Source organism: Lagopus muta, chromosome 24 (assembly GCF_023343835.1).
Source record: "Lagopus muta isolate bLagMut1 chromosome 24, bLagMut1 primary, whole genome shotgun sequence".
Lineage (NCBI taxonomy): Eukaryota > Metazoa > Chordata > Aves > Galliformes > Phasianidae > Lagopus > Lagopus muta.
Genome location: NC_064456.1, coordinates 1,810,546 through 1,835,840, shown reverse-complemented (window position 1 = coordinate 1,835,840; position 25,295 = coordinate 1,810,546). Strand labels below are relative to the sequence as shown.

General features: G+C 46.6%; 1 protein-coding gene and 2 non-coding genes across 5 annotated transcripts; 1 reads left to right on the top strand and 2 right to left on the bottom strand.

Moving 5' to 3' along the window:
• Positions 1-1,756: 1,756 nt before the first annotated feature.
• MDM4 (MDM4 regulator of p53) lies at positions 1,757-23,655 on the bottom strand. Of its 3 annotated transcripts, none has more exons than XM_048925915.1 (11): positions 23,501-23,655; positions 18,234-18,340; positions 15,599-15,673; positions 14,335-14,468; positions 13,851-13,900; positions 11,537-11,598; positions 10,686-10,782; positions 9,146-9,306; positions 8,480-8,614; positions 7,771-7,848; positions 1,757-7,215 (listed from the first exon to the last, which is right to left on the bottom strand). In XM_048925915.1, exons 2-11 carry the CDS (start codon positions 18,306-18,308, stop codon positions 6,661-6,663), a joined length of 1,422 nt encoding a protein of 473 aa, XP_048781872.1. In that variant the 5' UTR covers positions 18,309-18,340; positions 23,501-23,655; the 3' UTR covers positions 1,757-6,660. The 3 variants fall into 3 exon arrangements, with proteins under 3 accessions (XP_048781872.1, XP_048781873.1, XP_048781871.1); XM_048925916.1 differs by lacking the exon at positions 23,501-23,655 and adding an exon at positions 20,466-20,651; XM_048925914.1 differs by lacking the exon at positions 23,501-23,655 and adding an exon at positions 19,878-20,000.
• A 317-nt stretch (positions 23,656-23,972) lies between these two features.
• Positions 23,973-24,045, top strand: TRNAK-UUU (transfer RNA lysine (anticodon UUU)). Its single transcript has one exon. It is a non-coding gene; the product is annotated as a tRNA-Lys (tRNA).
• A 249-nt stretch (positions 24,046-24,294) lies between these two features.
• Positions 24,295-24,367, bottom strand: TRNAK-UUU (transfer RNA lysine (anticodon UUU)). The gene has a single exon. It is a non-coding gene; the product is annotated as a tRNA-Lys (tRNA).
• Positions 24,368-25,295: the final 928 nt, after the last annotated feature.

Here is a 25,295-nt window from a genome sequence, read left to right as displayed (position 1 = left end):
AGAGCCAGGTGACTCTTTGTCCAGTGTGCTGCTCTGTCACATGGATTGCATTCCAGAGGGCTTTTGTTCAGAGGGTTCCCTATTGCTGACACCTGGGCCACTGACACTGCCCCCAAACCACTGCTTTCCTACAAAAGATGAGGCTGAAGGACTTCAGAAAGCAGCAGCCACGCAGGAGCAGCCCTGCTATATGGCATGCTGCTGTAAAAACAAAGCCTTCATTTCCTGCTAACCTCTTCCCCATTGAACCACATCCCACTTGCACCTATGAGGATGAAATGCCAGCTCTGCACTGTTGTTTCCCACAGGAGATGAACGGCCACCTCGTTTCAGCATTTCACACCCCACCAGCCCTCCCAGTTAAGCTGAACTCTGAGCTGAGCAATTCCATCTTGCTCCAATACATTTTGTTAGAAATGGGAGGATTTGTTCAGCCTGCCAAGCTCTGCAGGATGAACACAGATGCTCTGTAACAGCCTCCTTCCCTACCCCAGCCTGGTGGAAACATCTGGCCAGCTGCACACATACAGGAAGGCTCCCAGAGGAGCGATGCAATCGTTCCTTCTCAGGGAGGGCTCCTCTTGCACGGAGTGCACAAAGCAGCACTGCATCACCTCGTTCATCTGGGACCTGCAGAAGGAAGGGAATTGCTTCAGAAGCTGATGAGTGTTTTAACGTTCTGCTCCATGGGATCTGCTTCGTGCAGCTCCTGTGCTTTGGAACATGTTGGGATTGGTTGGTTTTGCTGGCAGGGTGCAAAGTAAGGTTACTTTGAGGGAAGACAGCAGGGGCAGAACCAGGAACTTCCCTGCAGGCTTCAAGATTCGCAGGGGTTACCAGCAAACCTAATTACTGCTTCTACAGCTGCTACAGGGTAGAACAGGAATGGCTGCTGGGTGCAAACCAGCTGCCTGCCAACAGGTGATCCTGGACTCCAGCCCTCCCCAAAGCTGCTCAGAGAAATACAGCCAGGAGCAAGCAGGGGGCTGCACAGGAGCCACACAGCCACCTCTGCCTCCTGCCAGCAGGTCTCGTTGTGTCAGGGATGGGGAAAGCAGCTCTCCTTTCTCCTGTTCTGATGCCACAGGTGGAGTTTTATTGTTTTCCTACAATGCAGTCAAGACGCTTATTATGAATCAGCATCTCCTCCTTGGCAAGCAGCTAGAGATCAATCACTGCAGGGCGTACGTGGTGCTGCCTTCCAACACAAAAGAGCAGAGCGTGTTCATCTGTCTTCCTCCTGAGTACGTGCAGCCTGCTGGTCTCCAACCAGCCCCATAAACCAAGAGGAAACGAAGGCAAGCTGAATCCCAACCGCAGGACCCCCACTGCCCAACGCAACCTATTTATGCCAGCATTAAAGGTTCACTGTGCACAGCCCAGAGGCGAGGAGCTGAGTGCTGCAAGGAAGCTGCCAGCATCCTGCTTCAGCAGCAGCAGGCGGGTGCCCTCTAGTGAGCTGCACGGCCTGGGAGCTGCAGGAGGGGTGGCAGTGGGACTGGGAGCTGCTCCAGCTCCTAAACCACACAGCAAGTACTTCCACAGGTAGGCTAAGCCAACCCCACGCTACCATGGCTGCAGACAAATCCTTGCAGTAGAACCTCCCCTCCACCTGCAGCATGGGGAGGGCTGGCAGGTCTCTGCCTCCCCGTGAAGACAAACATACAAAGAGCACAGGTGACTCGTCTGGTAATGGGCCTTTACTTAAAGCTTTCCCCAAAAGGCAGCATGAATGGAAAAAAATTAACCTACATCGTCAAGAGAATGATGTGCTTTATTTAATTAAACTCATTAGGCGCAGGACACAAAAACAGGCCATCCATTCCGTGCTACGTGCCTTTTATAAATAGTGCAAACGCAGAGGTCGTTCCGTGAGAGCTCCTGCTTGTGCTGACTGTGGGGGTGGGTAACAGATACAGTTTCTCTTAAGAAAAACAGATTCAGGAACCTGCGAGCTATGGAGAGCGGGCAGGAGAACACACTTGGCACAACAAGAGGTCTTCATTATCTTGGCCAGAGGTAAAACACGCTCCTGCCTTCTTCGTGCATCCTCCTGGACCAATCCTCAAAGGTGGTTATGCCTTATATGAAACAGAGATGATGAAGCTGTTGCAGAGCTCAGCAGCCACGTGCTGCTGAAGCGCCTGCTTGGAGCAGCAGGATGTGGTGTTGGCACACACACGTGGGCAGGAGATGCACACAACCAGGGTAAAAGCCCAGAAAAACAGGGCTGCAATCACAATAGCTGTCTGTATTCATATGAACAAGTGCAGAGAGCAAGGTGCAGAGGTGTTAAAGCAGCTTGTGGCTGATGAGCAGCTGGCTACAGAGTGGCCTCGCTTACTATCAAAGGAGCAGGGAAAATGCCAGCCATTTTGGATAGGTAACAACAACAACAAAGATTTCTGGAGCTGGAAAGCTGCTGCCTGGAGGTGATCTGTTGTCCTGGAGCTGCTCCAAGCACACGCTGCTCATCACCCCCACACCACCTGCAGATGTCCTTCTTGATCCTGAACAAACAGCCTTGCAGCACCTCCTTTTCGAGGATCCTGATGCTCCTTGCAGGTGTTCAGATGCAACAAGATTCAGGGAATGTCTTCCACCTCACACAACATGCCAGGACAAAGGCTCTTCTTCCATCACTTAACCGCACTGTCTCCACCGAAGGCCTCTAATGAGAGCATTTCTCTTCTTCCAGATGAGGAAGACAAAGCTCAGAACAGGCAAAAGCAAGCTACCCCACTGGGTTTCCAAGCCCTCTGTTCTCACATCGTTTCCATTTGTCCAACAGCCACTTTTTTTCTGCCAAGACTTTCTCAGTATCAGCTACAATCAACGCTGGATGCAGAAGGATGGAGAGGACATTGGCAAGCTGTACCATGGTTCCCATCACACACCTTAATGAGTGCACCTTAATAAATACAATGCAATGCAGAGGCAGAAAGTTCATTAATGTCTTCAAGGAAAGGCCCAGCACTCAGAAGAAACAAGCACTCTGAGGGCTGCTCCAAATGTTCAACCTGGGTCACAGCTTTGGCAATGATAAATTCAGCTTAATTATGTAGCTCAGCAGAGGAGGGACAGACAACTGAGCAAACTGCTGGTAAGGGAGCTGCAGCAGCAAGCAAAAGTCACTGGGAGAAACTACACAGAGGCACTTAAACTGGGAAGACCTGCAGGATTGAATGCAGTGCGTGCAGCTCCAGCTGTCAAGACAGAGGGAAGGTGAATACATGGATTCACACTGCAGAGCACTGCACAGATCCATGGATCCCACGCTCTGTTTAAATACCCATGGAAGAAGTGCACTGGTTCCAGAGCTAAATGGCACCAGAACTTCTGGCTGAAAAGCAGAGGGATCTCATGAATGAAGCCCAGCATGGGAGCACACTGAGATATCAGCAGGTCCCTGGGGACCAGCAGCCAGTGAAGAGCACAGAAGCCTTTCTGATCAGACAGCTGAAAGGCAGCTGTGCTCAGCCCTTCCTAAAACAGACAGGCAGCAACACTGCTAAGCTCACCCACAGACCACCTCTGCCATATTGCACTTCATAGGAAAATCACGCTAAGAGAGGAGCTGTTCTGCACAGCGAGATGCCAGGGATGATTTCAGAGAACATGAGCTCACAATACCCACCTCCAACCAAAAGCACAGGTGGAAAAGGAAACTAATATAGCACTGGCTGGCCAACATCCCACGGCACTGCAAAGGAAATATTACAACCCAGTGCTCTGAGCTACTTCTTCAACCCACACCTCCAGCCTGCACTCCCTGCATGTCACCTAAAGAGCAGCTTTCTGAATCCCACCTCATTCAGCCTCAGTTAAAGCAATAAAACATTCTTCTTCCCTCTTTCTCCCTCACTACAACCCTCCCACCCACCTTAGCCACAACCCAGGCACCCCAGCTCCACTTGCACTGCAATAGCTTATTCTTTTAGAGAAAGGAAGACCAACTGTAACGTTGTTAGACATCACGAGCACTACTTCAGTTAAAAAGAATGAACAACTTGGCAAATGCATGTTGTAAACAACGTGGTCACACTCAAGGAAAAGCCACAGATCAGAAGATCGTGACTCTAAAGCTTATCCCACAGATTCGATTTCTTTATCACCCCCTGCAACGTGGACAATTTTAATTTCATAACAGAAGCTGCATAGAGATCTCAGGAGGGTTTTGGTAAGGATATTCAACCCACTGCAGGAACCTACACTCTCCTGATATTTGTTTGGTCAACACAAGTTGCTTTTTAGTGCAGCTAACAATTGGGTAAAGCTGCTTTTAGCAAAATATTTTGTTCTCAGAAGCAACTGGGGGGGGAGGGAGAATTCACAGTATTCAGAAGTGCTGCAGTGCCACAATGCACACTGCCCAAGCTCCTTAAAAAAAGGAAAAACCATCTGAAGATGGAAGCAACTACAGGGCAGGAACTCCCTTCTGATTCAAGGAGATAACGCTGCTGAGCTTAGCGTGACTAAAGTGCATCACCTGCATTGAACAGCCCTTCTGTTAGGGGAGCAAGAAGTACACTTATCCACATGGACTGACTCCCATGTACTCAGATAGTGCAGCAATGTCAGACAGTTATCCTCTTACACAACACGGCTGTAAATAACAGCCAACAATAACAGCCTCAGTAAGAACCAACATGGAAATAATCACAATACTCTGTAAAATATAAAATTGATCTGACTTCTGGCAGTGATTGCATATAGCACCTATTCCAATATCGTTGCACAGAAACAACTTTGACATCAGAGATTGCTGGGACCTTCAGCCAGGCAGGCCTTGGGGCCTTCCATTGCACACCTGCTAGGACTGGACCAGCACAAGGAGTGTGAAAAACAACTGGGAGGCAGCCTAGAGAAGCTCTGAGTTCTAAACACTACCTTCTTTTCTCCTATCTGCAGAACACTTCCCAGATTGGAGAGGGAATCGTGCAGAAGATGACAAAGCAGGGTGCATCCTACAAGCTGGACTGAATTCAAATGCCTGTATACTGAAAGATAGAGGGGAAGGCACTACTGCTACAGGATACAGGCCTTCAAAGCACTGAAGAACAAGCTGAGAGCTGCCTTCCCCCACCTCTCGGCTCACATTAGAGAATCCAGAATAGACAGATGGCAAGACTGTTTGCTAACGTTACATTTTAAATAAAGACTTGGGAAACTTAAAGTTATGCTCAGCACTTTCTCCCACAGCACCACCTTCTCCCTTTGACTCTGCAGTACTCTGCCCTGTCCAGAATGCACAGAGGGGAAGGCTGGAAGAGGAACAGGATCTCAGAGCACCCTAAATGCCTGCAGGCAGCCCTCTGGGGGCCTCAAGGCTTTACACCCCTAGAATTCCTCCCTGCTTCTGGACTGCACCTTCCTGCCTTCAGCTTATGAGAGCACAGGTCCTCTCTATGGGGTAACACTCTGAACACAAAGCATCAGGGAAACAAGAGGAGGAAGAGCTGAGCACTCTAGCAAATGATCTCAGAAAAGAGTAAGACATGTTGAAACTGCAAGTCCTGACTGAGCTTTAACAAACAGCAGAGCAAACACGGGTAGCTTTCAAGGACAGACAGAACAAATGTGCTGAAACAGATCTGAAGCATTAAATCACAGGGTAAAAAAAAATATCAGCAGAGAAAACTCAAAAGAGCGAACAAGAAACAGAGCCCACAGACTAACCAGCTGCAATCAGTGCTTTGCAGGACTGCTTTTATCCCCAAAAAGGCCTGTATCCTGTTTGCAAAGCCAGATAACACGAAGTGATGCATCTTCTCGACTGACCTGATGAAACGAAGCAGTGGTGAAAGTTGCACTGGTGCTATGAGCAAAGAGCTGCTATGATTTAATCCAGTTGGCACACCAGATTCTGAGCTAACACTGGACAGGCTTCAACAAAGCTATAAAGCTGACACAGAAGTGTACTTAAATGGAAAAAAAAAAAGAAAGAGAATCAATACAAATGAAAAGATCTAATAACAAAGCACAGTGTAACACCCCATTCTTCTGCCAACTGGCACATGACCTGAGATAGCTACAAATTACAAGCTCGAGAGGACTTATTTCAAGTCTGGGTGCAAAGGATTTTCACTTTATCTAACACACATTAAAAAAAAAAGAAAAAAAGAAAAAAAAAGGGATGATTGGAAACCTGCCTATTTACTTCTCACTGCCTTCATGAGAACTGATCCTTGGAGAAATGGCTTATGAAAATCCCAACCCTCTTCACCTACCCCTCCCTCCCATCCTTCCCACACCACACTCTTCCCTTATAAGACACTGCACAGTGTCTGACTTCCTGGAGAACACTCCAACAGCCAAAGTCATAACTCCAAAACTTGCTTTCTGCAAGGATCAGTTATCAGAACAGAGAAGCCTTCTGAAACTACTGAACTCAATTTAAAAGATTTGGATAATTTCAAAGCTAGGGCATCGATACCAACACTCTGGTCCCTCCCCACTCCCAACAGGCATTCATTTAAGCACATAGGAGAAATGGTCACTGCTTGATATGACATACAGGGTTGACTTCTGTGTTCTTGGTCAGTTTGGAATCTTAACTGTCTTTGGTATTCATGCTCCGAGCTCTGAAGTTAGGGTTTGCGTAGAGTGCAAGAAAATGTGTGTGCTATCCTTCAGCAGAGAAGGCCTGAAGGGGCACAACTACCCCATAAAGATTCTAATCACCATCTCAATGTCCTTCCTGCACACTGGGCAAGGTGATCTCTTTTTCTTCAGCATCTTTGCACACTTGAAACAGGCCACAAGGTGAGCAGTCCTGCCATGGACAATATTCCCATCTCGCGGTCTGTGATGGCACAGGAAGCAAGGATTCAGTAACTTTTTTATACTCTCTAAAGACTGTATTTCTTCCTCCTTTTTACGCTCAGTGAAACGCAACAGAGAGTCCCTGCTTTCACATTCTCGTGCCAAATCCAAGGACTCAATAGAGCCGCAGGGATCTCCGTGTGATTTGTTTTCTACCACACACATGTCTTTAGGTGGGCCAACTGGAGCAGAAACAGTCCTTCGGCAATCCGGGACATCGATCCCTTCATCACTGTTCTCATTTTGCATAGCATCAATGTTGGACAGAGAAAGAGAATGAGTGAGTTTGGGACAATCTGAGTACCAGTCCTTCCGTAAGGCCCAGCAGCGGTAGCAGTACCGTTTGCCTGGAGAGTTAAACTTCTTGCATTTGGTGCATTGCCAGCAATCCTGAAGAATGATTGGGGCAGACAAAAACAGCAGTTAGTGCATTCTTGCTAACAGTTCTTCTCCTCAACAAAGGAAAAGCAGCAAAAAAGCTTCATCAAGATAGGATGCTACTACTGAGGCTTGCAGATGCACGATTCAATTATCAGCACCTCAGAAAGCCTAAGAATTTTACTACTCTGCATTCTAAAAATGCAGGTCTCTCCTTAAGCATTAAATTTGTCCTTCCTTTCTCCCAGCCTGTGGAAGAATACAGTGTTCTCAAGCTGTGCAGTTTATTGAACTCAAGAGTAGAGCTCCTGCAATCAGCTAGGAATACATTTGCCAGACTCCATAATCATTCAGCATCTGTTGAATGTGCACAACTGACAGTAGCTTACTTGGTTACCCCAGAAAGCAAGGGCAAGAGCTATGACTCAGCTGCCCTATGCCAGGGACACTCTAATGCTTCTCCTACTGCAAGAAGGAGCTGTAGAAGCTGGGAGAGCAGTTTTCCTAAATACAGGTAGGGCTGCAGCATACTCCAAAGCAAGGAACTCTGACCCAAGGGATGCCTACCTCAGAAGCAGCTTCTGTATCTGTGTCACTTAAACACTGGGAATCCTCAAAGTCATGCAAACATGCATCCTCAGTCACCTGGGAAAAGTAGAAATGCTGTCAGAAGAGCTGCAACAACCTGTACTTATGATGTGCCTAACTGTACAGCAAAACGAAAATGATGATATAATCACCATGAGAATTAATTCACAGAAGTGAATGAAAAGTCATTTTGTGTACTTTATCTATTCCATATATTGTTGATAACTTGCACTGAGCTGGTTTACAGTCAGATTTTCCTGTGATGAATTCATCTCTCTCTCTCTAATGCACACACACACAGAAAAAAAGAAATTACACCAACGCAGACACAAATACTTGAGTATTCCTACTAAATTCCATGAATCATGAGCTGAATTACTTTGACACACATCTGATTAATTCCTCTTATGACAAACCTAATTAGAACCTCAGATTGGCCAGTAATTTTAAACTTATTTTGTGCCTGGAAAATACACACATTTAAACTGAAACCCAGACTGACTAGAAGGAAAGCTATCACTCTGTGTATGAAATGGTGACAGCCTTTTCTAACACAAATTTGGGTGGCTACAGACTTAGCTCCTCACGTGTTAACACAGCACTGAAAGGCTGGGGAAAAACAAAGGATTCTGCACTTCATTGAGGCCAACTGGTGGCACACACACGTGGTGCCTGCATGAAAAGGTACCTTTTTGTCACCTTCCTTCACTTCCTCGCAGTCAGCTGTTTCCATTTTGACTGCAGTGTTGGTCTGATCCAAGGGACTTTCGTTGAGGAACCACAAATCATCAGTAGTATCTGAAACAATGGCAGTGTCTACATCCTGTTGGAGAAGAAATAGAAGAGACCACTTAGAGCTCAGGGCATCAACAGCAGGAGGACCAGCACTGCAGCCACAGCGAATGCCTCTCCCTTTTTCCTTCCAGGCCCTGGGCTGCTTCTCCAGTCATGCCTAGGAGAGAAAGGGGCAGGGCACTACTCTCACAAAGACACCCCTGGTGGGGAGCAGCACGATGCTCATTGCCCTTGCAAGCTGGCCATACAGCAGCTGTCCACCACGGTATCAACATCTGCACTGAGCAACAACTTTCAACACAGGGAAGGGGCACCTACTGCAATACCATCAAAGCTCTGGAGTGCAGAAGGGCCTCCTGCAGATAACAGAGTGCCTTGTTTATTTCAGAACAATATAAAGGTTAACCAACCACCTGATGTGAAAGGCTGGGACTGGAACACAGAAGGGAGAGGCTGAAAATCCTGAAGCGGGAAGGGACGAGAAAGGACAATAACATTATTGGAAAGCAAAAGAGGAGAGGAAGAGAATACAGTGCACCTCTTTAAAATGTCTACACACCTGGTTAGTCTGAATATCTGTTGATCCATTACTTCTGGACTTGTAATTGCTTCTGAGGTTGCCTAAAAACCACCATGGAAGACCAGCTACATCCCATTCCTCAAACACTAGGTCCAGTTTAGGCTTCTTGCTTTTAGAGAGGTTTTCTATTAAGTCTTTGTCTGTAAGAGCCAAGTAGAATCTAAGTCATGCCACACCTACATCATTAAAGAGACTAGCAGAGATAAATTTGGCCCCATCTGATTTGAGAAACCTTTCTTCCACTGTCTTACAGCCAGAGTTACTGCTAGGAGCTTTGAAGTTTGTGTGAGTGTACTGAGATGATCTGCCACACAACTGCACTGGTGCATCTACCCGAGTGAATCTGGCATAACAGTGAGCACACAGCCAAGAGGTCAAAGCAGCATCCCAGAGCTCCCAGCTGTCTATAACTGCACGTGTTTTCTATTTAGTGTTACCATCTTTTTAAGAAGGAATACACAAACACGAATCCTCCCTTCAGATCTCTACCCAAAACAACACTGAGTAGATTGATTTCTTGCAGTGCTTGAGATGTAGAAAGAACCGGTTTGAATGTTGTTCAAATTTCAAATGATGGGAGCTCCTGAATTCCCAAACCAGGGTCAAATCAGCAAATGGAAAGGTAAAAATCTATCCTCTATAACTCCCTGCTTCAGTCTCCTTATCAGCACATGCAGTTTAGCCTCCAATCCTCAACTCAGAGGTCTGAGTTTCAAGATAACCTTGAAACAAACCCTCCTCACTGCTGAGAGCTTCAAAGGCACCAACAAGGACTGCTTCTACCTCCTCTGCACATGCAGCCAAGAAAATATTTACTGCTCTCACTTTATCCAGAAATACCCACACATTGCAAAGATGATCTGTTTTTACAAATTAAGTTCCTTGATGTGAGAACAATCTGTGAGCAGAAGGTGGAAAAAACAGGAAAACTGTTTCCATAACATCAGAAATCCATGACTGAACCAGCAAGAAAACTCCAGACATTAAAACAAAGGAAATGTCTAAACATGAAGGAGCTGTACAACACTTAAGGTGGATAGAAAAAAAATAGCCATTATTTCTCATACTCCTGATTGGTTTGCAGGTAATGACTGCAGACAGCTCAGGCTGCGTTCTGTGTAATCAGAGGAGAGGGTCCCTTGGGAAGATAAACAGATACAAGTCTAATTTCAGCATTTACAATACCCTTCAGCAAGGTCTGCAAGATTTTTGATGGCACTGGTTAGTGACAGTTGTGCTTTTGGGGCTTAACCTGCCAATTTACTCAGTGTTTATTTTTGAGACAAAGTATCTAAGCTAGAAAGCACTCCTATCATGAAGTACGCTTGGCAGACATTTGCACTTCTCTCAATCTTTGCCATAAAATGATGAGCTTTAAAGACTATATTCCACAACAGGTTTTTATTAACCTCCCAACACCCTCCTCCAGCTGTTTCCTGATACAAAGCTCAACATGCCATGCTGGAGAAGGAGCAGAAGTGCTCGTACAGCCTGTTACCATGGAAAAGCTGGCACTCACCTTCACAATTCTCACATTTGTGCTCTGAGGTAGACACAGCAGATGCATTGCTTTCATCCTCCATGATGACAGTGTCAGAACCTTCCTTTGGGCTAAACTGCATGAAGGAAAAAGCAGATGTTAGCCCACCAGAGCTTATAGAGACAAGGGGATGTAGCACTTCCATTCTGAGTCACCAGCTGCAGTACAACGCCAAAAAGATAAGAAGATAAATAGAGGTTTCTGAACAAAAGCTACACACTGTTAACCCTCTAGGAACACTAATGCATCTGTAGTCAGCACAAACAACACACTTGCAACCCAGGAAAAATCTTAAGACTGGCAGAAAGTCCAAAAGTTGCCATCTTAAATGCAGTAAAACTGTGGTTCTCTGGCCCCCAGTCTGAACAGACAACTCCCAGATCAGTTCAACCTTAATCCCAAAATACACCTGAGATAAATTAGAACGTGCAAAGATTTTTCCTAGGTTTCAGATTCCATCTGAAAGCTTCTGAGAACAATCCTCCTAAACACAAAACTCGTCCACGCTTTTTAGAACGCTGAATGATTTGGCAATTCCTACTCAGAGAGGAAACGTGGGAAAAGGGGAAAGACATGAAAAGAACAGAGCAGGCTGGAGGAACTGAGGACTAGAAGTGCTACACCCCAGAGAAACGCGCTCAGAGACTGGCACTCTGTTATGGTGAGAACAGAGAAGGGTCGCTCTGTCCCTGCTGTGTGGACTCCAAGAACTTTTCAGGAAGGTGAGAACCTGGCAGCCAAGCAGCACAAAGTTCTGGCAGTCCACCATGCACAGGTACAGAGAAGGGGCACTCTGTACAACAAAAGAAACCACCACGCAGTGGGTTTACCTTCAGCTGGTCTTGGCTTGGCTTATCGACGCTCTGATCCTTTGCGAGATTCTGTGCAGCATCTAGATAGCAGGTAAAACAAAAGAAAAAACCTTCCCTGGTAATAACCATTCTCACAACACAGAGGGTCTTCAGCAAGCAACCAACGACCCAGGCTTGGCAGACCTCTAGGCAATCCTTTAGGAAAGCAGAGCCCTTTATTCCTTAGAGAGATGGCCACTTCCTAGAGAAGCATTGCTCTATGGCACTCCCCAGGCTTTGCTAGGCACATATGGAGGAAATTTAGCAATAACAGTCTACAGAGTCTTTCTACATAACAGAAGAGCTGTATTTAGGATATCTACTCTCTGAAAAGGCGAGAGGATGGCTCCTGCTTTCTCCTATTTCAGTTTAGCAGAGAAATTCCCTGCAGAATGCCAGGGAGGCACCAACAATCTGATTTGCACTGAGTCATGGCACTGAAAACTGCACCTTGCAGGCAGAAAAGTGGCCCATGAAGTGATAACACACAGGACCACAAAATGATGTGGCTCTATGCACTAATTAGTTGAGGTGTTTTGTTTGCTTTCATCACCACACAACTTCCTAGTGGCCATTAAGGATCTCACACCTGCAGGAAAAAAGAAGCCAGTTGGCTCATCCATCACTGCTTTGTCTCCACTGTGGCATTAGAAGGGAAGCACTGCCCTTCTAACACTGCATGACATGTACTAGTCCTAAACACTGTGTGAAAATGCACTGCATGCACTGGAAGCCTTCCTTATTCAAAGCTAATATATATGAGGAACTGAACACAAAACGTCTTTGAAGTGAGGTAGCATTCCTACATACCCCTCATGTGATTCATGTTAAAAGTGACAGCCAAGTAAGGCTAGCATCTGATGAAGAGCACTGTGTCAGAACTTAATCTTTATTAACAAGATGTACTGCAGTCACTGCTCTTCCTACAAGCCTACTTGGAAGAAGTGGGCAGGATAATCTGCAAAAGTGATGTTCTGATGAGTACTGGTTTGGCAAGTGAATACAAGCTGCTAATATAAAACATGATGGCCTCTTTAAGCCCTACAGCACTTTCAGCTACTTCTGTTGCAACAAAGGGAAGAACAATACCAAGAGTCATCCTGCCTACGTAGTTGGCCTGGTCTGCCAAGCTTGTTTCGCATCATAGTCACACAGATACACACGCACACATGGTGGTTAAACCAAATGATCATCACACCAAAGGAACAGCACTTCCTTTGGCAGGTTTGGCAATAGTTACAGCACAACTGCACAACACATGCACACCCAGCCACACGTGCACAGCCACATGCACACACCAAGTAGGAGGGAACAGGGTAGCAGAGGAGAGTGTTTCGTTGGGATCCTTTGCTCTTCATACACTGCTTACAGGTAAAAGGCCAAGGAACTACCAGCAAAGGGAACTGCACTCACACAGTTATTCTGCAGCTAAGCCTTTAGATCAGTCTGCTTAGGAAGGTTCTAAACAGAAAGGAAAGGAGGTGGACCCCACAGGCACCAATACATGGCTCAAAACAGACATCAACAGTTCAGGGCCATGTCTCCTCAAGTTCTGCATTTGCTTCAACACGTGTGTGCAAAAACAGACTAAGCACTTATGAAGAACTAAGCCCACATTATCTGCTTAGAGAGCCTGGAAAGCAAAACACGAGACTTCACAACCTTCCTGCTACAGCTGACTCCTGATCTGCAAACTTGTGGCTTCAATAAGTTAATTTTCACCCGAGGGTGATGAGTTGTACCATGGGAGCCATCACCTGAGATTAACTTCAGAATAAACTGATGTAATAGATTGTATCCCTCACAAGCCAAAGAACTGCAGCCTTTAAACATGCAGGATTTGAGTAAAGTCCAGCCCTCTTTGGCTTGCAGAACTAGGTTAGGCTTCCAGCATTCTTTACGCTCACTCTCAAGACTATTAAAGTATAAAATGAGGCAAGAGAGAGAAGTCACAGACTGTCACAAAACTGACAAAAGAGTGAGCAATCAATAAAAATTGGGATGAGATGCTTCAGCTATGTTGATTTGGGTATCCACAGTATTTTATCTGCTGCTTTGAGGTTTGGCCACTGGTTAAAAGCAGCTGTATTACTCAACCAGCTGATTGATTTCATACCACAGCTACTGATGCTGCACACACACAAACAGAACACACTCAAAGTGACTCTTGTCAAAGCCTTCATCAGCAGTTTGTTCCAGCTTCAGAAACATTTCTCTTCTCTGAATATCATTACTTACCCAAGTTACATCAACACTTTATTGAATATACTTGCCCATACTGTGAAAAACCTACCTGTCATGGCAGCAGAAGTAAGGTTCCGTTTCAACATGTCATAGACTGGGCTGTGGAAAAGAAGGAGGTGGTGAATATAATCACAGCAGCAAACAGTATTAGCCTGTCAAATCAGTGACAGAAATTCTCATTTATTATCCCCATAGAGATGCTGGGATCTGCAGTGCATTTTCTCCACTCCTGAATCTGGTTCAGAACACACCTGAGGGATGCAGATTTTAGCATGAACCTGAGACCAACTGGCTGAGAAGATGAAGAAATAAAAGGGAAGATGTCACCTCCAACAGGTTGCTGTCTGGACCATTCAGAACCAGCTCTTCAAAACAAGAGCTAAACTCAAACTTGTCAAATGCATTAGCAAAAAGCCACAGAGCTGGGCACTTGGCACTCATTTACATGACTGCAAATAGGAACAGTGTCACCAAGGGTCTCCCACTCAGCAATCTCCACAATACAGCGTGTGCTAAAGGTTACTTTTTCTTACCTTGGATCTTTTACGGAGAAGCTCTCCAGCCCCAGCAATTCTCCCAGCTGATCTCCTCCACAATACACCATGTGTTGCTGCCTTTTGTCATACAGCTGCCTCACCATGATATACTGTCCTAGGTAATGCATAACCTGTGGAATAGTAACATCTCATTAGCCACATCTGCAGCTGAAACCAAAGACTCTGGAAATTTGTGTTAGTTTATGGTATATATTATGGTATATGTTATAGTTTATGGTATTTGCTTCCTACTCACTGTAAGCTGAATAGCACCTGCTTGTTCTGCATCTCTGCCACCCACCAGTGTCTCAAACAAGGAAGCTTTACCACATTGCTTAAGGCTTGCAACTAACAGGACAGAAAACTAAGACAAGTTCCCCCTGCTACTCCAATTTAAAAAGAAATGCCAGCTACAGCAAGGAGGACAAAAGGAGAAAAAGTGTGTTTAGCCCAATACAGGCCAAGTTCCACCCCCATTACCCACCAAAGTGACCCTCCTGAATGATAGCAAATGCCACCAAAATGATGCTAACAGCACCCCAATTGCTGCAGAAAAACCGACTGAGCTGAGTTAAAATGTTAATCCGTACAAGCAACCTGCATTTAATACTGAACTGCCCCCATTTAAAGCATTCAATTTGTTTTTGCAAAACTTTGTGGAAGCTAAACAAGTTATTTAAATGCATAAGTGTTCAAAATAAGTCACAGAGCTCTGCGGGAATATCTGACACATTCATAATGAAAAACCACTGCATTTAATTCTTTCCAGACAGGCTACTCTTGTAAATCACAGCCAGTGTCATTTTTTTAATCTTGTACACATATTGCATTTTAATCTAAAAATAAATGAATTTGCAGGGTCTCTCAGGTTTAGCTGACAAGCAAGTTCAAAAGGAACTTAAAAGTATCAACTAGCATCCAATTTTTAAGGCTCTCATGCACCAAGTAAGACAATTGAACAGCATCTCCTTCTCTCTCTCAGGCAGGAGACTATTTATTCCATCTTTTCTTTCTCCAAAGCAGTTTCTGATTATATTTCTTCCTGCTTTCTCAGTTCTTTCAAAGGTTCCTGACAATTAACCACCAATTAAATCCCAACAGCCCTATGGGTACAGAATCCCTGTTCTGCAGGTAGGGCCTCCAAGTACAGGAGAATCAAGAGCCAGTCCCAAATCCTTCCAAAAACCAAAACCAAACCACCATCCACCAAGCAGAGGCACACAGGACAGGCACACTTTCAGTGCTTAGAAACTGAGCCCACCTCCTTCAGGGTGAAGGTTTCACCTTGGGCACCTGCAGCCTGCAGAATCTTCAAAAGAGGGAGTTTGGGTCGCACCTGAAACACAAAGCACAGATTTTTGTTTGAAGGATGAGAAGCAATGAGAGAAAGAATGTGAGCCCAGCATGAATGCCTGCAGATCTCAGTTGCTCAAGCTGCCTGCGGCCGCCACACTGTGCAGAGACAACTGTGCTATGAGATGGAGGTCATAGGGAAACATGGCTTGCCTTAGGCTAACCTGCTGAGAGCTGATACTCTTTAACAAGGAATCTGCATGGTCAAATGCTTGAAGAGAAGCTAGAAGGTCTGAAAATCAGCACCATCACTGTGACTCAGGTGCAGGGCAAAAAAAAATAAAGGAACTTGGGCAGACAGATCCAAAGGCTTTAATCACTCACATTGCTCAATTAACTTTGATGTCATCCATCATGTGAGGAAAGATAGGAAACTCAGGCCCTTGGTATGGAGGCCTGGGCAGTGACTAATCAAACACAGTCATGTACTGAAGAGCAACCATGGAGCACCCCATATACTGAAACATAAGTTCAGCAAGGCTGATTGCCCTCGAGTAGTGCAGAGAACAGACTGAACATGCTCTGTACAGACCTCAGGAGGGATGTATTTATTAGGATCCATGAAGAGGCACCTAGTAATAAGACTACGTCAAAGGTGTGGTTAATTAACACCAAGGATCAGAATCTGTGCTTTCTGTAGATTTCAGTCAATAAACAAAACCTTCACTAGGTAATGTGTAAAGCACCCTGGGAACAATGCAACTGCACCACAACCCCTTGAGGTTTCACCCACACTCCCAAGCAGCTTTGAGTAGCACATGAGACAGATGCTATATAAAACTACAGTGAGTTTTAAATAGCTGCTTCCCCCTGCACTCTGTGTGCTCCACAAGAATTTTAATCATTTGTAGGAGAGCCTCACCCTCCTAAAAGATGTCAGAAAGCCCACGCTGCTCTGCCAGGAAGCTGAATGCTACAGAATGGTGCACAATATTGTATGCTAATGTACACATCTCCCACTCTGAATCGCTTCCTGCCCTCCTTCTTTGTCTCTCAGGTGCTAAAACAGCAAGATATTTCAATCTGTCACTGGAAAAAACACCCAGTTCTTAGCACACAACGTTCACTGCTGGCTCCTTTATACTTTGACAAGGCTTTCAAGGCATGCAATCTGTGCAGGTGAAGACCTTCACCTCCCAGTCAAATGGGTTCACCTGGGCCTCATACACACCTCTCCTTTCTGCCTATATAAATGCAGCTGCAATACTTATTTCCTTCCCTTGCAACCCTGTATTTCCTCAACAACCAGATTTAGCTGCAGCACTGTTTTCACAAGTTTTAGCTGCTTGTCACAAGTGTAATTTGTCACTCAGCTATCGGGCAGCATATTTGCAAGGCTTTTGTTCCACTGTTTAAGTGCCATAAAAAATTATTTCCTACTGCAAGCATAGCTGGTCTCCCTGTTTTCCCATTACTGTGACTGTTAGATATATTTTCAAGCTCAGATAAAGGCTTGTGGCTGGACATGAGTTGTTCTTTCCCAAAACCAGCATGTTTACTTGGAAAAAGCTGAGCACAACACAGCAATTGCTTGTATCAGCATATGGTTTTCAATAAGATAAATTATGTATCTGCACTCATTCATTTCTCTAATGACCACTCTCAAATAGATTTTGAAATAACTGCTCATGCATCTCCTTTTGATTAAAGAAGCAACCTAGTTAGCTTGATCCATGCAAAATGAGCCCTCAGCTGTTACAGTGCAGCCAAAACAGAACTGTTAGTTCGGAAACTGTTGGCCATCAATATTTTCACAACAATATCAGAGCCTATTTATGTGCTTTTTTCAAGCAAAGTGGTTTGAATAAATAAGCAGATACATAAACTGCACAGGGCTTGGCTGCATTTCAACGCTTCAGGAATTGCCTCCAATGGGAGGATCTCTAACACGCCATCCGTTTACTTTCACTCCTGCCCATTCCCTTCATATTTTGGAGATGCCCTGCACAAGTGAAGTGGATCTGGAAGAGAAATAGTTGATTTTAGATCAGGTTTCTCTAGCCACTCTTTGCAGTGTGTTTCCTCTTCGACTGGCTGTCAGCATGCTGTGTCACAGCCAAACCACACGCCTGCCACGTTGCCCTTGGCTTGCAGCTGCTTCTTCCAGGGACACCCTAAGAAGAGGCAGTGACACGAGTGCTGCGTGTTCAGTGCTGACCTCAAAACGAGCCCTGGGGATGCGGTACTGACTGAACAAAGTTTAACATACAAAGCCATAATGCTTCAATGCAGCTGTCACAAGTTGTCTAGCATTAGGAGCAATGCTGCATATGGATTTCTTCAAGTATAGCTCCAATACAAAGACGTGCATTATGCATTTTATTCTATGGTCCAATTTATCTGCTTTCTCCCCTTCTATTCCCTTTAAAACACTCATAAATCTCTGATCTGCTGAAAGCTAACAGAAGTCTTCAGGATAAAAGCCCTATTCCATCATGCTAAATTCTTCCTACCTAAATGTCATTAGAGAGTTTTGATTTAATGGAAGAAGTAGAAGCTTTAGTGAGGAGAAAGCAATGAAGATAAGTGGGGGAGATAATTACCTGGTTAGCTTGTCCAAGGGTGATTCTGCAGGCGTTCTCAGCTGCTGGATGCTGGGCAGAGCTTGAAGATGTCATTGTGGCAGTGATGAGCTGTTTATGGTACAAACCTGTAAAATGAGAAGTTTCATGTACCAGTTCAGCCAAGAAACCTGGTCTTGAGTTTAATCACTTCCACTTCTTAGAAGTTTCAGGAAGTCAGTGTTTAAAAATAGCCCTGCACACATATCTAAAATGATGATCATGTTGCTGTGCCCCCACAGCTGCTCTTTTAAAACAGAGCTGCCTCAGTGCCCAACCAACAGCTGGGTGGGAGCTGGGACGGCTCTGCAGGCACTGGGGCTGCTGTGGCACTGAGGATGCAGGGTGGCTGGGTGAGGAACCTGGATCTGCCAGCTGGGGGCAAACTGCAGCTCTGCACCACGCCATCAGCAAATTCTTAACGTGCTGAGGCCCTGGAGTCACAGGGGGAGAAAGCAGAAGCTGAGTCACAATAACCCCAAGGGAAATCTTTACAGGAGAGTAACCCCCCCAGCAGCCAGCACTGATGGCAGTGATCAGCACGTTCCCCACCTGCTTTTTCAAGAGAAAATCTGTTCAAGCTGCTGCAGCCTTCACCCCAAATGACCAGATGTAGGCTATAAATGAACGAGCTTAACAGCATTACTGGCTGAGCAGGTGAAGTGATCCCTTCTTGGAAAGGAACAAAAGGGGAAGTCCTGCAGCTATTTGAATGTGTCAGGCCCTATCAGTTTCAGTATCCACCCAGAGAGCCCAGCTCCATAAGCACAATGATTGGTAATGACTCAGACTCTCAGCACAGCTCGGTACAATCTGCCCCATGCAAAGCAGGTTCAAAACCTTCTCTATATTTAAAGAGAAAGGACAGTGTAAATTAACCACCTACTGAATGAAAGGAAATTGAACCTGCTAGAGAAAGAGCTGAAGTCCTGACCTCTTATTCTCACACAGCATCACCTCAGCTCTAGAGCATGCACCGACTCAGCACCAATGCTGTTCTTACAATGAATTCTCCATTGCAACGTTGATCTGGTTGCTTTCTCCTTAAGGCATTAATAAAACAAATCCTATAGCTGACTCTTGCTGACATTCTGGCAGAGCAGGAGATAAACTAAATAGCAAAGCCTGGCTCCTGAACTTGCCTACACAGATTGAAATGTTGCTTTTAGGATGGTGGATGACAAAACAGACCAAACACCCATCTAGCAGGCAGAGCTAACACTTCAACAAGCAAAATGTTTTAAAGCATTCTCAAGTCAATATCCAGAGTGACACACTCAGGATACTGCCCATCTGCCACTGCCCATCTACTGAGAGATGCTGTGACCTTGCACAAGGCTGCTGCTATTCCTCACACCATTGCATTTCTCAGAACTAAAGCACTGCCAGGAACAAAATCATCCCTAAAGATCAAGCATCTCTAAATAAAGCGTGATTAATGCATCTCAAATCCAAGCTGAGCACATAATGCTGGGAGTCACCACACGTAGGTATAACTTAAGTGACTTAATACCTAAAACCACTGCCAGCCTTACATTTCTCCCCACTCCATAATGCCACACGTGCTGCAACACAAGCCACCCACAGAACCCATTACGCTGCACTTTGAACTGCAGCTCCACTCACCAGCCTTGAACTTCCCTGCTCCAAGTCCCCCCTGTGCCTCTGCTCCTGATGAGAGCTGTGAGCACTCTGCAACAGCCTGGCTGAGCTCCCTGCCAGCTGCAGCTAAATGCATCAGCTTTGGGTGGCAGCTGCAGGAGGTGTGAAAAGCAGGCAAAAGAGGAGAGAACGGCGGGTTTCCCCTCCACCCTGCATTCCTGGAAAGAGATTCTGCTCCTCCAGGTTACACCTCAGTTACTGTCTTCAAGTTTTAACTGCTTCAGTACTGCCTGTATGAGGAAGGCAGACAAGTCATCATCTTGCCTCCAGACTTCACAGGCAAACTGTATTTTTTAGTAAGCTTGACTCTTAGCACTGACTTGTAGTAGCAGCTTTCTTTTAATTAAGCTAAATGAGCTTGCAAGCTCTAAGACATGCCCAGGCTGCAGATACCCACATGAATGATGGAAGCAGCCACCAGTTGCTCTGCCCAGAGCCCAGGACAGAAAACCTCACTGCCTCCCCTGCTGGGGCTGGCCAGAAAGAAACATCATCAGCTCCTCCACAACCTCCCCTCCAGCTGAATCCATTTCTTACATGCCACATATTTACCCCACGATGCTGAAGGCGTCCAGACAAGTCTGTAGACAACAAAGTAGCAGTGAACTTAATGTTGTTCTCCTCTACAGCTTCAGAGCCACATGTGTAACAGACGCCGGTCCCCACAGACCAAAGCCTTGGAACAAATCATGAATCACAAAGTAGTCATGAAGTAACGGGTGGTTTTTTTTCCATCCGAACGCTTTATATGGTCATGCACACTACAGGAACAAGCTGCCTGCCCATTTTGTGAGTAAAAGTTCCTGAAAGAGATCAGGACCCCATGAGATCACAGCTTATTTGATGCTCACACAAAGCAAAGCTTGAGACAAAGAGCTTAACTAAGAGACCCACATGTGGGTGCAGGCTTTGGGTGCATGGATGTTTCCTGGCACTGCCTGTAAAGTTGAAGCTCTAATTCTATTTCGGTTTGCTTTAGGTCTGTCAAGCAATAATGCAGTTTCTATCTACTGCAAAGTCAAAAGAGCAGCAAGGAGCATAAAGAAGACATGATGCTGTCTGGTGGATCTACAGCCTCAGTCATAGCTCATTTCAACACTGGGCTAATGCCTGACTTGGAATTCTTGTTCCCAGTTACCACCCTTCTTCCTGCTTTCAAATAAAGCACAACTTCTACAAGAACAGAATAAACTCACCACGTGTTCACTATCACATATAGAGAAACTGCAGAGAGAAGAGTCCAAGCAAGCACTAATCTGACAACTGAGTCACAGTCAATTAGGTTTGGTCCTATCAGTGAGTTTTCATGCCTGCCCACCTACCAGCCAGCTGGCTAAAAAGAGCTTTACTGCTCCTTGTAAAACACACCCTGCCCATCTTTAGCCCATCGCTGCTGCTTTTCTTTGCACCACACATTGCACCTGATTGCATCTCTGAGCTCCCATCGAGTCCACCCATCTCCTCTGGGAGAGCTGCAAGGCATCGCCCAAGGAAACATCAAGAGGTGCCTTTGCAGTGCCTTTTTGCAGGTATTTGTCTTCCTGAGTGCAGTGCTGGGGGGCTCTGGCTCATTGCTTTGATATTGGCTTGCATTCAATTAGGAAAAGCATCCAGAGAAACGCTCAGCTTCACAATGGAGAACTCCCTTAATGCATTACTTATGGTAGCTAAAGGCAGGGCTACTATTTTTAACGTTCACTTGAAACACCAGCTTCAAAACATCCTTTTTGGAAACTGCTCTGGACTACAATCCAAATCCAGCAACAACAACAAAGCCTGAATTTCCCCTACTAAGAGTTTCATTGCTGAGATGTCGCACCTTCATTGTGTGCTCTCACCTTAAGATCTGCCCACAGCGCACCAAAATACCCCAACCTTTGATGAACGTGAGCAGTTATCAAGTACAAATGTTATGCAATGCTATTCCATTACAAAACCAGTTAAAGAGGAGGAAAAACAAAACTGACTGTCTCAATTATAAATGAATGCTGGCAAATGGCTCTGCAAATCTCCCTAAATCAGCTGCTGCTGACAGCTTTGTCACTGGTGATGTCTGGAACCCTGCAGCAGCTCTACCCCACTGCACACACTGTTTCCATTAACCTCCATTTTAACATATTACATTGTATTCCTTTCTTCTTCCTAGGCTACTTTTCTCAAATAGTGCTTTAAGGGGGTGTCAAATCAATATCACTATTTTAACACAAAGATGAAGCAAGCCAGATAATTAAAAAAGCTTCTCCTGCACCAGATAGTGGCTATATAATACCCTGACATCACTATGCTAAGAGTTCCTGTCACAGCACAGATACAGTGTTAAGCACTTCAGAATATAAGCGAAACTGAAGCTAATCACCTAAACCTATTTTTCTTGCAGCAGTGAAAAGCCCTTAATTTAATCCTATCTTCTAGCTGCATATGTTTGCCTGAGGAGCTTGCACAGAGCTGAACATCTGGGGGCTTTTGTAATACTCTTATAAAAGAGTTACTAAACACATAAGCATTCACTGCAAGTCTGTTTGCCACACACAGCCCTCAACGCAGCCCTGAAGACACGAGCACTCAGTACATAAACTGCAACCTCTTTCCATCAGCGTTTACCACGCAGTCTCCCAGTGCTAAGTGCAATGCAGGGCAGAGCTGGGCGACCCTCCAGACCCACCTGGCAGCAGCAGCCCCAGCACCCTGCTTGGAGCATTGCTGTGACACAGAGCTGCTGGGCAGCGTGGCATAAACAAATACCAAAGCAGATGTAAGTGTAACCTGTAACAACACTGTTTCATTGGCCAGTCTTGTCACCCTTTCTCCAACATAGTTTATCATTTGCATCTATTAAACTCTGCTGCCATCAAACCCAAGACCCAGTTTTTCACCCTTGCTTTTAACCCAGTGACCTGCAGCCCTTCTGGCTGCAAGCCAGGGCTGACCACCCTAAAAAATAGATCTCATCTAAAGTCCATCTTGTGTAATAATTGCAAAACATCGCTCATCTGCTCTTTGAGTTATTCGCGCTCTCTGAAAACACTTCTTTCTTGTTAATACAGCTCCTAGAACCACTGCTTCAACAGTTACACTGCTGAAGGCTTTGGCCCTGGAAAAGCATGGTACGGCTTGAGGCTAATGATGTGAAGGCTTCATGATGACGGTACAAGCAGACCCAGCCTCCTCCCCTTGTAGCCAGGCTGCCACACGCTCCTCTGAGATGCCGACCATGCTGCTAATAACGCAGAGGTGCACCACAGAGCAGCACTTCTCACATCTCCCTTCACGGCTGCAGCAGAAGGCTCGAGCTCGCTGTGAGCTCACGTCAGCTGTCAGCCAGCAGGAGGACCCTTCCAGCCTTCAGCACAACACGCGATCAGAACGACGCTGAAGTTTGGAAACTACATTTTCTCTCCGGGCACCACGTGGGGATCGCAGCTCTGCCCCCAGCGGCCACGGCCCGGCCTGCGGCTCCCGCTCCCCCCACAGAGGCCGACTCCACCCCCCCACAGAGGCCGCCCACCCACTCCAGGCCTCGCTCTCCGTTTCCCCGCACCCTCTCGGACCCCGCGGCCTCCCCCGGTGCTGGCAGCGGCGAAGCTCACCCTACAGCTGCTCCATGGGCCCCAGGTGGCCCGGGCTAGGGGGAAACCCCCCTACACCCCCCGCGGGCTGCGCTCCTCCATCTTAGCGGGGCCTCGGCCGCCACTTCCCCTCGGAGCCAACATGGCTGCGGGGTGGCTTCCGTGCGGCGCCCGGCACGGCGCGGCCGTATCATGGAGCATACCGGAAATGCTCTGCTAGAGTGGACGGAATCCGCGCCCGCTCCCTGCTGTGGAAGACCGCCCTGGAGGACCGCGCTGTTGGGCTGACCTCGTGTCCCGCTGAGCGCCATGTAACCCCAGTTCCTCCTGTTACCCCGCTCCCTGAACTGATGTGCCACCCAGAGCCGCTAAGAGCTCTGCATGCGAGCCCCCAGCCCCCTGAGAGCCCCCCTGCTCCTCCCGTGGTACAGCACAGTGCTGCGTTCACTCGGTAGTACGCTGATAGGAGTGGCGTCAACGCTGCGTTCACAGAGCCCGGATAGCTCAGTCGGTAGAGCATCAGACTTTTAATCTGAGGGTCCAGGGTTCAAGTCCCTGTTCGGGCGAGTAATTTTCTCGTGCGTTTCACTTTTTTCGTTTCCTTTTCTGATTTTTTAGATTTATTTTTATTCCACAACCTCCAAGAAGCTCTCCTGGCCTTTTGTCTCTTCAAAATACTTTTAAAAATTGGGGTAGGAGCGGCAACGTCCACTGCTGGAGTCTCGGCTGCCCCCCTTAGCAGCAAAGGAAAAAAAAAAAAAGAAAATTTGGAGAGGAAAGAATCCAAATCTGGCGGACAAAAGGAAAAACTGACGCGCCCGAACAGGGACTTGAACCCTGGACCCTCAGATTAAAAGTCTGATGCTCTACCGACTGAGCTATCCGGGCTCTTGCAAACCTTCCTCCTTTGCATCCATACAGCCCTACATGATGCACCGCTATGTGTTTAATTTCTGTGCATCACTCTGTTCCCTGCACCCCAAATCCCTGCTGTCATTTTGCACCCCCATCTTGTCCCCACCGCTCTCACCTCCTTGCATTCAGGGCAGTAAATCGAAGCAGATTCCCGCTGCACTTTATTCCTTCTGCAGGTGCGGTGGTTCTAAGGGTGGATATGGGACGATGCTCTGCGCTGCCCCCGCAGCCCTGCACCTCTTCTGCGGTATAACCCAAAGGCGGCACAGGGCACTGCTGCTGTGGGAATGGCAGCCCTTGAGAAATCTGTGCTGTTCCAAACGGGATCAGGCAAAGCTCTAAGAAGAGAAGTGCAGGAAATGATCCGCTCCAGGACTGGGGATACTGGGGCACGTTTAGTTAGAGGGATTCCTCCAGCAGCCCTGTATGTGGCGTGTCGCTGCGGTGGGTGACGAACGCCATCAGGGGGTGCGGTTTTGCAAAGTTTGATTTCCCCATTAGGGCCCAGCTTCGCTCACAAAATGGCACAGAGAATGCCAACACAACCTCCTTTATCCTTGGGATTTCCTACTCTAGGGAACCTGAGATAGAAGAGGGATTGGCCTGACTGACTGGTATTCAACCCCTATGACTCCATGACTGAGATTTCCCAGGAAACAGAGCCCAGAGTCACCCTGTGCTACCACCAACCCCAATCCACACGCAGTGACAGTGAGTGCCAATTAGCGGCAAACCCAAACCACAGCTCCGGCCGCGATGCTTCTCACACCAACCCACCATGTGCAGATGCTCCTGTGTGCTCTGATCCCTTTGCTGGGGACACTGCGGGCCACCCACCACCCACCTCCCACTCTCAGTCCCATCCACCGTGGCTTACGGGGTGCTCTCACCCCTTTCTGCA